The sequence below is a fragment of the Pleurodeles waltl genome, chromosome 9, assembly GCF_031143425.1.
Source record: "Pleurodeles waltl isolate 20211129_DDA chromosome 9, aPleWal1.hap1.20221129, whole genome shotgun sequence".
Taxonomy (NCBI): domain Eukaryota; kingdom Metazoa; phylum Chordata; class Amphibia; order Caudata; family Salamandridae; genus Pleurodeles; species Pleurodeles waltl.
Genome location: NC_090448.1, coordinates 1,159,507,833 through 1,159,520,357, shown reverse-complemented (window position 1 = coordinate 1,159,520,357; position 12,525 = coordinate 1,159,507,833). Strand labels below are relative to the sequence as shown.

The 12,525-nt window shown below is 47.9% G+C and overlaps 1 protein-coding gene across 1 annotated transcript in view; it reads right to left on the bottom strand.

Annotated features, from left to right (window-relative positions):
• DPH6 (diphthamine biosynthesis 6) overlaps positions 1–12,525 on the bottom strand; it is a 333,132-nt gene that overhangs the window by 54,949 nt on the left and 265,658 nt on the right. Inside the window, exon 13 of the mRNA XM_069209036.1 lies at positions 4,479–4,712. Within this exon, the coding sequence (XP_069065137.1) occupies positions 4,479–4,712 (234 nt within the window). The remainder of the gene's footprint in view (positions 1–4,478; positions 4,713–12,525) is intronic.

Genomic DNA, 12,525 nt, shown 5'->3' with positions numbered 1-12,525 from the left:
AGTTTGAACGTGATTCTCTTGTTGACGGGGAGCCAGTGTAGGTCTCTCAGGTGGGCTGTGATGTGGCAGTGGCGGGGAATGTCCAGGATGAGACGTGCGGAGGCGTTCTGGATGCGTTGCAGTCTTTTCTGGAGTTTGGCCGTGGTTCCTGCGTAGAGGGCATTGCCGTGTCCAGTTTACTGCTTACAAGGGCTTGAGTGACTGTTCTTCTGGTTTCAGTCGGGATCCATTTGTAGATCTTCCGAAGCATGCAGAGGGTGTTGAAGCAGGAGGAGGAGATGGCGTTGACTTGCTGGGTCATAGATAGTGAAGAGTCCAGGATGAATCCCAGGTTGCGTGCGTGGTCGGGGGGTGTCGGTGCGGTTCCCACTATGGCAGGCCACCAGGAGTTATCCCATGCAAAGGGGGTGGAGCCGAAGATGGGGACCTCAGTCTTGACGGAATTCAGTTTCAACACTTATTTTTGAGGACTGGCACTTATTTTTCTGCATGATTTAGTTACTGAGCGCAAGAGAGGGAAAAACACGCAGGTCGAAAAGATGGAAGAATAGAAAGACAGGAAAATCGTCACAAGGGGAGAAAGCAGAACCTGCACAAATGAGAAAAAGGGGCAGGAAGTGTCTGGTAGTGGATTAAGGAGGCCTGAGGTGGATTAAAAACTGTGCAGTCTTGGTATTCTGCGCAACAACATTTAATTGAACCGCCTGCATGCTTCTAAACAGAGCTTCAGGCCCCGGCACTCAATCTTTGACAAATTAAGCAGTGGCATTCACAAACTCCTCTCCGACCCTCCCCCCTCTTCCTGGCAATGACTGGGTATTTATGGTAACCAAGAGATGGAGTAAATCACTTTGCAGGATGAGAAGGCATTTAGAACACCACCAAACGCCATGTGTTTAAAAAACAAACAAATCGGGGTTAATTTCTCATGAGGCGAGGGGGTTTCCCCAGGAGAAATAAAAACAGTGAACAATTCGCACTGGCTTCCTTCAATGAGGAATTGTACTATATGAACTATATGTACAATTGGACACTGGTGGAATACAAGTGTTTAATAAAAATTCACAACTCTGCCTGGAAGTTAAAAAAAAGAACTGCATTTGCCTTATTATATATGAATAGCATAAAATATACAGAAATCTATTTTTAGGTCTTGCCTTATAGACAGACCGTTTTTGGGCTTACAAAAAACTTACAATGGTCAGATTCATAGTATGTAGTTGCCATACTTATGGTCCTTGATGACATTTGTATGCTGTTTGACAAGAGTTGGTCACCCTTGGGCTGCCTTACTTGTGAGCGGCCTTTGATACGATCTCCCGTTTACTGACACTAGGGGCCTCATTATGACCCTGGCGGGCGGCGGAGGCCGCCCCCCAGGATCCCGCCCTCCAAATTACCGCGCCGCGGTCAAAAGACCGCGGCGGGTATTACGAGTTTTCCCCTGGGCTGGCGGGCGGTTCCAGTTAAACCGCCCGCCAGCCCAGGGGAAAACGACCTTCCCGCGAGGATGCCGGCTCGTAATCGAGCCGGCGGAGTGGGAAGGTGCGACGGGTGCTACTGCACCCGTCGCGTATTTCACTGTCTGCAAGGTAGACAGTGAAATACATTTTGGGGCCCTCTTATGGGGGCCCCTGCCGTGCCCATGCCATTGGCATGGGCACGGCAGGGGCCCCCAGGGGCCCCACGACCCCCCCTACCGCCATCCTGTTCATGGCGGCTTTCCCGCCATGAACTGGATGGCGGTAGGGGGGGTCAGAATCCTCATGGCTGCGGAGCGCGCTCCGCAGCCATGGAGGATTCCAATGAGCAGCGGAAAGTCAGCGGGAGACCGCTGACTTTCCGCTTCTGACCGCGGCTGAACCGCCGCGGTCAGAATGCTCATTGGAGCACCGCCAGCCTGTCGGCGGTGCTCCCGTGGTCGGTGGCCCTGGCGGCCACCGGCCGCCAGGGTCAGAATGACCCTCTAGGTGTCCAGAGGAAAGATTTTTAAATATTTGGCTTCCTTTTTGAGTGACAGGGGACACATGGTGGTACTGCCTAGTCGGATTCTGCAAGGGTCAGGTCTTAGTCCAATGTTATTTAACATCTACATGTCCCCACTGGGTAAAAGGATCCATGGCTGGCTTTTCCCTACTCTTGCATGCTGATGACATCCAAATTGTGGTCTCTTTGCTGGAACAGTCTGCAACTGCTGCCAACCTACATGCTCATTAGATTTGTTGTAACTCTTTAAAAGTAAATAAGTAAAAGGAGACAAAACTGAGCCACTCACATTTCCATTGCCCAGATCCCCCACTGGTTGTCGTCTGAGCTTGGAACCATTCCGAACACATCAATATATGCCAAAAATCAATCTATCCATTTATCTATCTATCTATCTATCAAGACAGACAGACAGATAGATAGGGCTCTCCACCGTGAGAAACAAATTAATGCTGCTGCAAAGGCTCCATGAATTCTTCCTCTCAGGCTCATGGAAGTCAGTCATGCACCACCTATATCGAGCCGCTCGGAATACTGTAATGTTCCCTATTTAGGCCTTCTTTTGAAATCCCAATCACACTTGCAACTAATTCAGAATCTGGCAGATAGAGTTCTGCTAGGTTTGTCCTGCATCTATTTACAACACAATTTCATAGAACCTTGCCTTGGTTATAGGAGAGCAATCACTTTTCAAAGCAGTATTGCTGACAGAGTGTTTTACAACCAAAGTCCTCTGGTGCTGCAATCGAAAACCAGACGCTATGTACCCTGCTGAATGTTAAGGTTGGCTGATGCCTTCCCCCTTTACTGTCTGGTTTGTCTGCTCTTGTGAGGGTGGCAGAGCTGTTCATATCTTGCCCCCAAACTGTGGCATTCGCTTACCCTCTTTCTATGCTCTGAAGTTAACCAATGAAAGTCTTAAACTTGGCTAGCTCAGTATTTGCAATGCAGGGCCAGGGCACCTTTTTTGGGGTAATTGTTGCATTCTACAAATATTCATCATCAGCACTTTGTGCAGGTGGGCACCAGCACTCATTTTTAGGTTGAGCATAGGAGAACGCAAGCGCTGCCTTTCCGACGTGTTGTTATCTATTTGGGCTTTTAACCACGCCCACTGCACGCCCATCACTATCACTTGTTCAGACTTGCCCTTTACGTTTGTCCCTCCTTGGGGCGGTTTGGTTACCGCCACGGACATCGACCCTGTTACATGGTTAATTGCACTTCTGCTGATACGTTTGACTGCAAGCAAAATTATTTTTCCTTTTATGTCTCTCCTCTGCGCTCAAGCTCATGGTGGCCATGGCGCTTTGAATCGGCTCACTTATGTGAAACAGTTTTACCTTTCATTTTCAATTTATGTGGCAAGAAAAGTCCAGTTAGGAGTTTACAACGCTAATAGCTCTAACTCGAGCAAATGTGAGACCCATTGCACTGCAAATGCTTACTAGGACAGAGTTATTTTCATTATCATGACCCAGAGGAACAGAGATGAAGGCAGAAAAATAAGAAGGAAGCAAGGAGACTAAGAGAGGAAAGCAGTGACCAGGGGAAGAAGCAGGGATGAAAACAAGCCTGCGAGAGTGACCTCAAGACACAGGAGGCTTGGAGTGGTGGAAGGAAGAGGCGGGAGATGGCATCAAGTCTAGGCCATGTTGGGATTCAACAACCCCAGTATTTGAAAGAAGCAACAGTAGGCTCCTAAGAAAAATTAAATGTTGGCCCCCTGCAATTATAATTTTTTCTTTTACAAATTAAGCACTATTGAGAGGTGAAATTGACAATACCATAAGGGCCCAAGCCAAAGAAAGAAATCAAAAGCGTCCTACTATAATACTTCAATGGCAGTTTTGACACAGAGCACAGTGTACCTTCAGAGCTTGTTTTGTAGAATTGACTCTGCTCATCAATGCTGCTTGAAAATGACAATATGAAGAAAAACATCTCTGCTGACGTCCGTTACGACATGCATTTCACAAGACCAACTCAGCATTCCATCCTTCGAGGTCAGTTAACTGAGTAACACTAGATTTATGTTTTTTTCACTGGTTTATTCTTTTTAAACTATTATAGTATATAAGGAATTGGATACTTCTTAATAAAACTAAGACTGTTTTTACCTTTTTATTTTAATTTTAATACAGAATATATTTTGTTTTGTTTGCAGAGGAGTATCGATCATGTGGGACCTAAATCTTGTATGTACCACTTGAATGATGATGGAAACTTTCTAGATGTGTGGTTTTATGGTTTATCAACGCAATGAACCGATTAAAGATTATTTTAGTGAGTGGAATACCATTACATTGGGTAAAGTAATATCTTTTGGTTGTTAGAAATGGCAAACTTGCAGCTTGAAACACCACATAAAAACAAAAAGTATTGTATGTTTTAAATTACATGCCCATCACTCAAGCCACGTGTGACATTAGACGCTAAGATTGTTGGTGATGTACATCACATATGGAAACTAGACAACAGAAGCTGTGTACCTTTTTCTGTGCTTTCAGCCATGTTGCGCGTGCCACAGGGATGTGGCCTCGATGTGTCACATAGCATGTGGCAGCCATGACGTGCTTGAGGCCTGTGCCTTGGCTCATGGCTTCCAGAACCTTCTTCACGTGCCCCAAAGATAATGCTGCCTCCGTCTTTATGCCTCCAGGAGCCAGCTGCATGGTGCACGGCACCAGCGCAATCTGTCCGGCACAAAATATGACCTCCTCTATCTGTAGAGAAAGAAACAGTGCAGACAATTTACTGTGCCATCGAGTACAAGTCTTACAGGAAAAGGTATACATCCAGGATAAACACGTGTAAAAATAGTGAAAAATGTCTCTTAATCAAAACTCTTTTTTTAAACTTTTTTTTTTTACTCATCTCGAGTAGATTAAACATGTTTCAGACATTGTTATAAGACGTTTGGAAAATGCTATTTGCAGTGTAAGCATGTGTTTGTAGTGTGCAGTGCTGTAGATTCCCATGCTTTGCTACTCCTGCAACCTAGTGTGGGGCTCAGTCATTTGCAAGATGTTTTTCTTCAAAGAAGTCTCTCGAGTCACAAATGTGCTGTGACCCCTCCTCTTGGTGTACATTGGGCATGAGCACCGACTCCATGCTATACTGTTTTTCACACAGCATGTGAGGAAATGTTTAGAGCGGGAATGAAAGTTACAGTACGGCAGCACAATCTACACTAAGTATAATAAGCGTGATACAATCTGTAAGAGACGTATGCATCAAGGGAGGAGCCTGGGTGTGTGTGTGAATCTACAGGACTACATGCTACAAACAGATGCATACAGGGTAAGTAGCATTGGTAGTTAGCATGTAAATGATGCAATGTTTGGAATAATGACCTTAACACAGCTTGGCCAACTAGGGTTTGCTGACGAGCCAAGATGTTCACACAATAATGCTTAGTAAAAATCTAGGGTTGACCAGGTGGCTGCCTTACAGATATCAGCTTACGGGATGTTGCCTCACAACCCCTTCCTGGGAGCATAGTGTACCCTAGGAGGGGCATGCAGGACCCTCTTTGCCTCAAGGTAGCATGTCTGAATCCACTTGACAATCCACTGACTCTGTCAGCCTTGGATATAGGCTGCCTTTAGTGAGGTTTAACAAAGGAGATAAAGAGCTGATTTGACTTATGGAATGACTTAGTCCTACCAATGTACTACATGAGGGACTTCACAACATCTAATCTGTGCGGTGCTATTTCTGCCATAGAAATAGGCTGTGGGAAGAAGACCGGGAGCTCTGTGGTCTGGTTAAGGTGGAACTGTGTCACTGCCTTAGGGAGAATGACAGAGCAGGGGTTTTATGAACCCATTGCTTTAGCACATACAGTGGGGGTGGGTTTCTTTATGGGCAACTTGGTAAACAAAAGTTCAACATTAATGCTATTAAGAAGAAAAAAGACAGGCTGATAGGGAAAAGAAGGATGGATGGATGAGGGGGTGAAAGAATGGGTGGATGAAAGAATGGATGGTTGAATGGATGAGAGGATGGATGGGTGAAAGGATGCATGGAAATTTGGGTGAAAGAATGGATGGATAAATGGGTGAAAGGATGGGTGAATGAAAGGACAAATGGATGGACAAAAGGATGGATGAGGGGGAATGAGGAAGGGAAGATGAGAGGATGGGTAAATGGGTCAGTGAAAGGATGTGTGGATGAGTGGGTGAGAGGATGGGTAGGTGAAAGGATGGCAGAGCAAATGGAAAGTTTAGAGGATGGATGCATAGGTGAATAGATGGCAGAGTAAATGGAAATCTGGGAAGATAAATGGGTGGATGAAAGGATGGCGGAGTAAATAGACATCTGAGAAGATGAATGTATACTTGCATAAATGGAAACTTGAAAAAATGGATAGATGGATGGATGAGTTTGGGTGACAGAAGGGGAGAGTAAATGGGAATCTGAGACGATGTATGGATGGCAGGGTAAACAGAAATCAGAGGATTGGTGGGTGGGTGGATGGATGGTTGAACAAAAGGTGCAACTGATGGATGAAAAGCTTTATTGATAGGAAAGGCAAATGATGAATGCATGGATGAATGCATACATACATGATGGACGTGTGAATGGATGGATGGATAAAATGGCCAATGGATGGATTAAATGGAGCAAGAATGACAGATGAAAGAATGAATGGATGACAGAATACAATGGTGAAACTGAGGATGTCAGAGGGTGTATGGAAGGTAAAGGATGAATGGATATTTGCTTGGACGGAAGAGACATAGAACTCTTCTGGGGTGGGGGGTGGAGGGGGGCTTACTTGTTTTGCTTGCATGGGACCATTAGAGCTTTGGTTCAAAGTGGGGGTGTTCTAATTTACTGGTTAATGCCCTGACTTGGGGTAAGTTCTAAGAATGACCCTATCCCTGTGGACCTCCATGAACGTTTCTTGTACCATGACTGCCTGCAGCCTGTGATGCCCCTAAGCGAGGTGATAGCTACAAGGATGGCTACCTTCCAGGAGTGGAACTGCAGGGGGCATAAACACACAGATGCAAATGGTGGGACCATAAGTCTGACAAGGAGCATGCTGAGGTTCCACGTGGGAGTGTAGGGTACTCTCTGGGGTATCACTCACTTGAGTCCCTACATAAAGGCCTTGACCACTCATATCTTCAATGAGGACATGTGTTGTCTGATCTGTTTGTAGGCGGCAAATGCTCCCAAGTGTAGGTGAATGGAGGTGTAGGCAAGGTCTGCTTTTATTGGGTGCAAAAGGTAGGCAACAATCTCTTGCATCATGGTTTTTAAAGGATCCAATTTGCTGGAAATGAAGTAATATACAAAGCTCTTTCATAATTGCTGCATAACAGGTTTGTGCTGCTGAAGGTTGAGGTGCCTGTCCTCTAGGCCCTCAGGTGCCAAATTGCAACACTGAGCAGTCAGAAGGCCCAGCATGAAAAGAAGTGTTTAGTGGAAAAGTGTAGGCAAACATCCCTGCCCAGCTCATCCATGGTGCATTGCCCATGGACTGTAGGTATGGCTATCTGGCGGTGAAGCTTGAGCATTGTGCGTTATCTGGGGTGGTGAACAGGTCTATCCACAGAGTGCCGCAGCATCAGCCGTATCTGTGAAGGACCGGGGGATGGAATTCCCACTTGCGGACTGGTTGATGCGTTCAGCTGAGCCGATCAACACGGTCATTTGCTACCCCCAGGAGAAACTCCTACAAAAGGTGAATGTTATAGTGGAGCACCCACTACCAGATGTTATGCGCTAAGTGACAGAGCTGAGGGGACTGTGTGCCACCCTGCTTTTGGACGTAATACACGGCTGGCATGTTGTCCATTCTGATCGGGACTACCTTGCCACAAATGAGCTGTAGAAAGGCTTTGAGGGCTAGCTGAATGGCCAGCAGTTTGAAGGAATTGATGTAGTGCTTCTGGTCCTAAGACAGCAACTGTGCTTGGACTGTGTGCTGGTTGAAACATTGCCCTAACCTGAGAGAGAGGTGCACGTGGTAATGGTCACATGCGTTACTGGGTCTGTGAGAGGCCTGCCTTGCACTAGGTTGGTGGGCGTCCACCACTGCAGAGAGGGCTGCACCTTGGCCAGAATCAGCACTAGATCTTCTCCTTGCCCCTGTGCTTGAAACCACTGGAATGCCAGATACTCTTGAAGGGGAGCACGTGTGATCTTGCATATGGAATGATTGTGACGTTGGATGCCATCATTCTCAAAAGGTGCATGACAGTGAGAGCTGTGAGCTGGCTTTTGGGCCGAAAAGAGGTGTCATATGCTGGAAAACAAAGCCCCTTACTTGTTGGGGTATGCTTTGCCTGTGACCATATTTACGATGGAGCCCAAGAGGGGCTATGTTTGAAGAGGAAGCAGGTGGGACTTGGTAGCATTTATAGTAAAGCCCAAAGTGTGAAACAAGGACATAGCCAGTTGCTTGTTTGCCAGACACTCATTGATTGATCAGCCGTCGAGGCACTGCAAGATGTGAACTCCCTCCCTGCACAGACATGCCACCATCACTACCAGACACTTCAAGAACACCCTTGGGGCCGTGGTGACCCCTGCGGGGACTGCTTTGAAGTGGTAGTGTTGTCCAGTTACCACAAAACAAAGTTACTTCTGCTGGGAGGGTGGATGCAAATGTGGAAATAGGTGTCCTTGAGATCAAGCACCATGATGAAATCACCTTGCTGATGGAGGGAGGTGACCTCTTGTACGGTTGCCTTTCGGAAATGTTCTACTATGATGTAGAGGTGGAGGGGCCAGAGATCGAGGATAGGCCTGAGGGAGCCGTCTTTCTTGGGAATGAAGAAGTACAACAAGTACACCCTGGTCCACTGGTGTTGCATGGGTACCAATTTTATGGCCTGTTTTTGCAGAAGGGCGTGCATCACTTCTGGAAGGAGAGGAGTGTTTGTTGCTGAACATAGAGTCAGTAACTGTGCTGTATGATAGCTAGAACTCATCTGTCTAATGTGATATCCTCCCAGAAGTGGAAGAAATTATGGCCCTCATTCCAGGGACACGGAAGCACTGCCAACAGGCTGGCGGTGCTTCCAGGGCCATTCTGACCGCGGCGGTAAAGCCGCGGTCAGAAAAGGGGATCCGGCGGTTTCCCGCCGTATTTCCCCTGGCCCGGAGAATCCTCCATGGCGGTGCTGCTTGCGGCGCCGCCATGGGGATTCCGACCCCCTTCCCGCCAGCCTGTTTCTGGCGGTTTACACCACCAGAAACAGGATGGCAGGAACGGGTGTCGTGGGGCCCCTGGGGGCCCCATAAAGATTTTCACTGTCTGCTTTGCAGACAGTGAAAATCGCAACGGGGGCAACTGCACCCGTCGCACCCCTGCAACTCCGCCGGCTCCATTCGGAGCCGGCTTCATTGTTGCAGGGTCTTTCCCGCTGGGCGCCCTTTTGGCGGTCGCCCGCCGGCCCAGCGGGAAAGTCGAAATGACCCCCGCGGTTTTGACCCCCTATGTAATTTTCCGCCGACAGGTGATGTGTGATCAGGGGAGGCATGGTATTTTACTGCTCGGAGGAGGCAGCACCCTTGTTTGTACCTCCTTAGCCCCTCCCACAACTGTTCCCTCTGTAGGAGCCTCTGCTGTACCCTTTGCTGGCCTGGTGATGGGAAGCCTGCTGCTGCCTCTGATACGAGTGAGGTTGCTCAGGTGAGATGGTCTAGGCCGTGCCTCTGGGCTGTGGCCTCCCAAATAAGGCCTGCTTGCTGCAGCCAAGAGAGTTCCCATGGATACGGCTGTTGCTGTACCTTTTCTTTTTATCTTTATGAACATCTCATCAACCTGTGGCCCAAAAAAGTGCTCCCTGACAGACGGGAGGCTGTGATGCTGCTGCACCTCAGGTTTGAACCTGGAGATACGGAGCCATGTGTGGTGTCGAACTATGACACTAATGTTGACACCCCTGGAGACTGTCCGTGGCATCCAACGCACCTCGGGTGTTAGCATTGCGGATTATTTTACCCTTTAACACTGTCTCCTCCACCCTCTTTAAGAACTATTCTGGGGGGGCAGTGATTAAGGAGTTCTTCCATCTGCTCCCTCTGTGCCCTGTCATATCTGGATAAAAGAACAGTCAAACTGGCGATCCACCAATGGGCATGGGTAGCTTCTCCCACCACCACCCTCTTGTCGTCTGCAGCTATCGTTTTACTCTCCTTGTCTGGAGAAGGGGCATCGCCAGTGGCATAGGTGGGAGCTCGCTTGTGGGCAGTGTAAACTTACACAGAGTCTGGCAGGACCAGGCCTCTAATGTACATTGGGTCACTGGGGGAGGGACTGAACTTTTTTCCACCCTAAAGGTGACCAATCTGGCATTGATGTGCTCTCTGAAGTTCTCAGGGGCAGATTTTAACATCACCTTAAATATAGGGAAGCAACAGACTGAGAGCTCTGATTAAAGGAGTATTTCCATCACAAAATGATCTTCCTTCTATACGACATGCATGTCCATAACCTCATAGTACGCTGTGGTAACATCAGAGGGTGAGGACCTGATGGGATGTTGGTCAGCGTCACCTGGGAGATCCATCCACATGGTAGTTGTCCAAAGGGTCATCAGTGGACCCCTCCCCTGATAGCTGATCACAAGGCTCATAGGACCCTGTGGCTTGACTTGTGGGGAACCTGAGGAGGGCCTCCTCTGGTGGCTTTGGCAAAGGCAGTGGTAGAGGGGTGCTTGGCTGTGGTGAGAGAGGCAGGTGTTTGGCGAGCGGAAGGGTTGCATGGAAGAGGGATAGGACTCGTGGCTGTCTCTTTGTGTATATTCCAGGGAAGAAGGTGTCAAAGGAGGCTCTTTCTCCAAAGCAAGTCCTCTTTTGATGGAGAGGCTATGAATGTGGTGCTGGTGCTGCTGGAGAAAGCAGGGTAGAATTCTTGTCTGTAACCTTGTGAAAGAAGAAGTGCTGCTGTCGATCTTCCAGTTCTTGCAGTAACCTCTCCAAGACTGGAGCTTTGATGTCCTCCATAGGCGTTGCTGCCTGGTTCCATCCTTTTTTGCCTTCTGCCCTGCGTGCAGTTTTGGAGCCGACGTTGGCTTCAGAGCCAGTGGAGTTTTCGGCACTAAGGAAGCCTTTGATACAGTTGACACTTGGGACACGAAGAAGGCCTCAAGTGAGTGGGAACCTCGGCACCAAGGGAGGGTTTCAAAACTGAGGAAGGCTTCATCGCCGGTTTTTGGGCGGCAGATGATGGAGACAGGGGTGCTGCCTTTTGGGGATCGACACCCTTGCTGGATGCTTTGTAGGCTCTGAGGTCTTTTGGCAGTGATGACAAGAGCCAGAAGGTGGCGGGGACCCGTGGCTAGACTTATCTCAGCTGCAGTGCTATCACTGAATGCCCGAATACCTGAGGGGCAGTGCACTAGCACAGTCTGAGCCTGAAGTGTCTTGGGTTTTCCCTGAGTTGCTGGTATACACATGACGCTAGGTGTGCTCTTCGTCTGGGGCCGAGTCTTTGGCACCAAATTGAAATCCTCTGGCTAGTCATCTTCAAATTTGCTCGGATACAGAGGCTGCGGTCTGGGTGACCATTGCACCAGGGAGAGTCGTAAAGGCCTAGCTTCATCCTGATGTTGAGAGTCAATAGGAACTTCCTGCCCGAAGATGTCCAAGGAGCGGGAAAGACATTGTTACTTCATGGTGCTGGGTGCCCAGTGGCGTTCCATCTAGCACCAAAGCATTTTCTTTGAGCGGAAGGCGAGACATGAGGAATAGGTGGTGTTGTCATGGTGAAGGGACAGGCAGAGGTCACACACCTCTTGGAAGTCCAATATTTGGCATGGTATCAAGGGCAATATTTGAACAGTGTACATTCCAACACGAACGTTACATTCTCAGGCGATGGTGAGCCAAAAACAGTGCTAGTCCTCCTAGGGGGGCTAGGCCCCAGAGACTTTCCGTGACAACTCCAGTCCGTGAGGCATGAAGGTTTCTTGTCGAAACTTGGACGGTGATGGAAATCGAAGTAGCTTAATGCAATAGTTTGCAAAAGACACCAATGGAACCCGACAAGTAAGAAAAAAACATGGCCAACCCTGAGCCCACTCACTGCATCTGAACCTGAGAGCGGAAAAAAATTATCTGTTAAGGATATTATTCCAAACACCTGCATCATCCACATGGAGGGCATACAGTCTGTGCTCAGAATGTATATCCATACTCACACATGCTACAAACGTAAAATGCTTCTTACCCTGTATGAATCTGTTCCTAGCATGTAGTGCTGTAGATTCACATGCATCCATCCTCCTCCCTTGATGCATATGCCTCTTGCAGATCATCTCACAATTATTACACTTACTGTACATTGTATTGCACCAAACCTTTAGTTCACACTCTATAAATCTCCTTATCTTCTGTGCTAAACACATTCTAGCATGTACTAGGTGCCATGCCAAAAGTACTCCAGGAGGATGAGTCACAGCACATCCCAGGTCTTGGGAGACTTTTTTGATGAAAAGAAAAAAAACAACTTTCAAATGCTGGAGCCCAACACTAGATAGCAGGAGTATGCTAAGAATGTATATCTACAGCCAC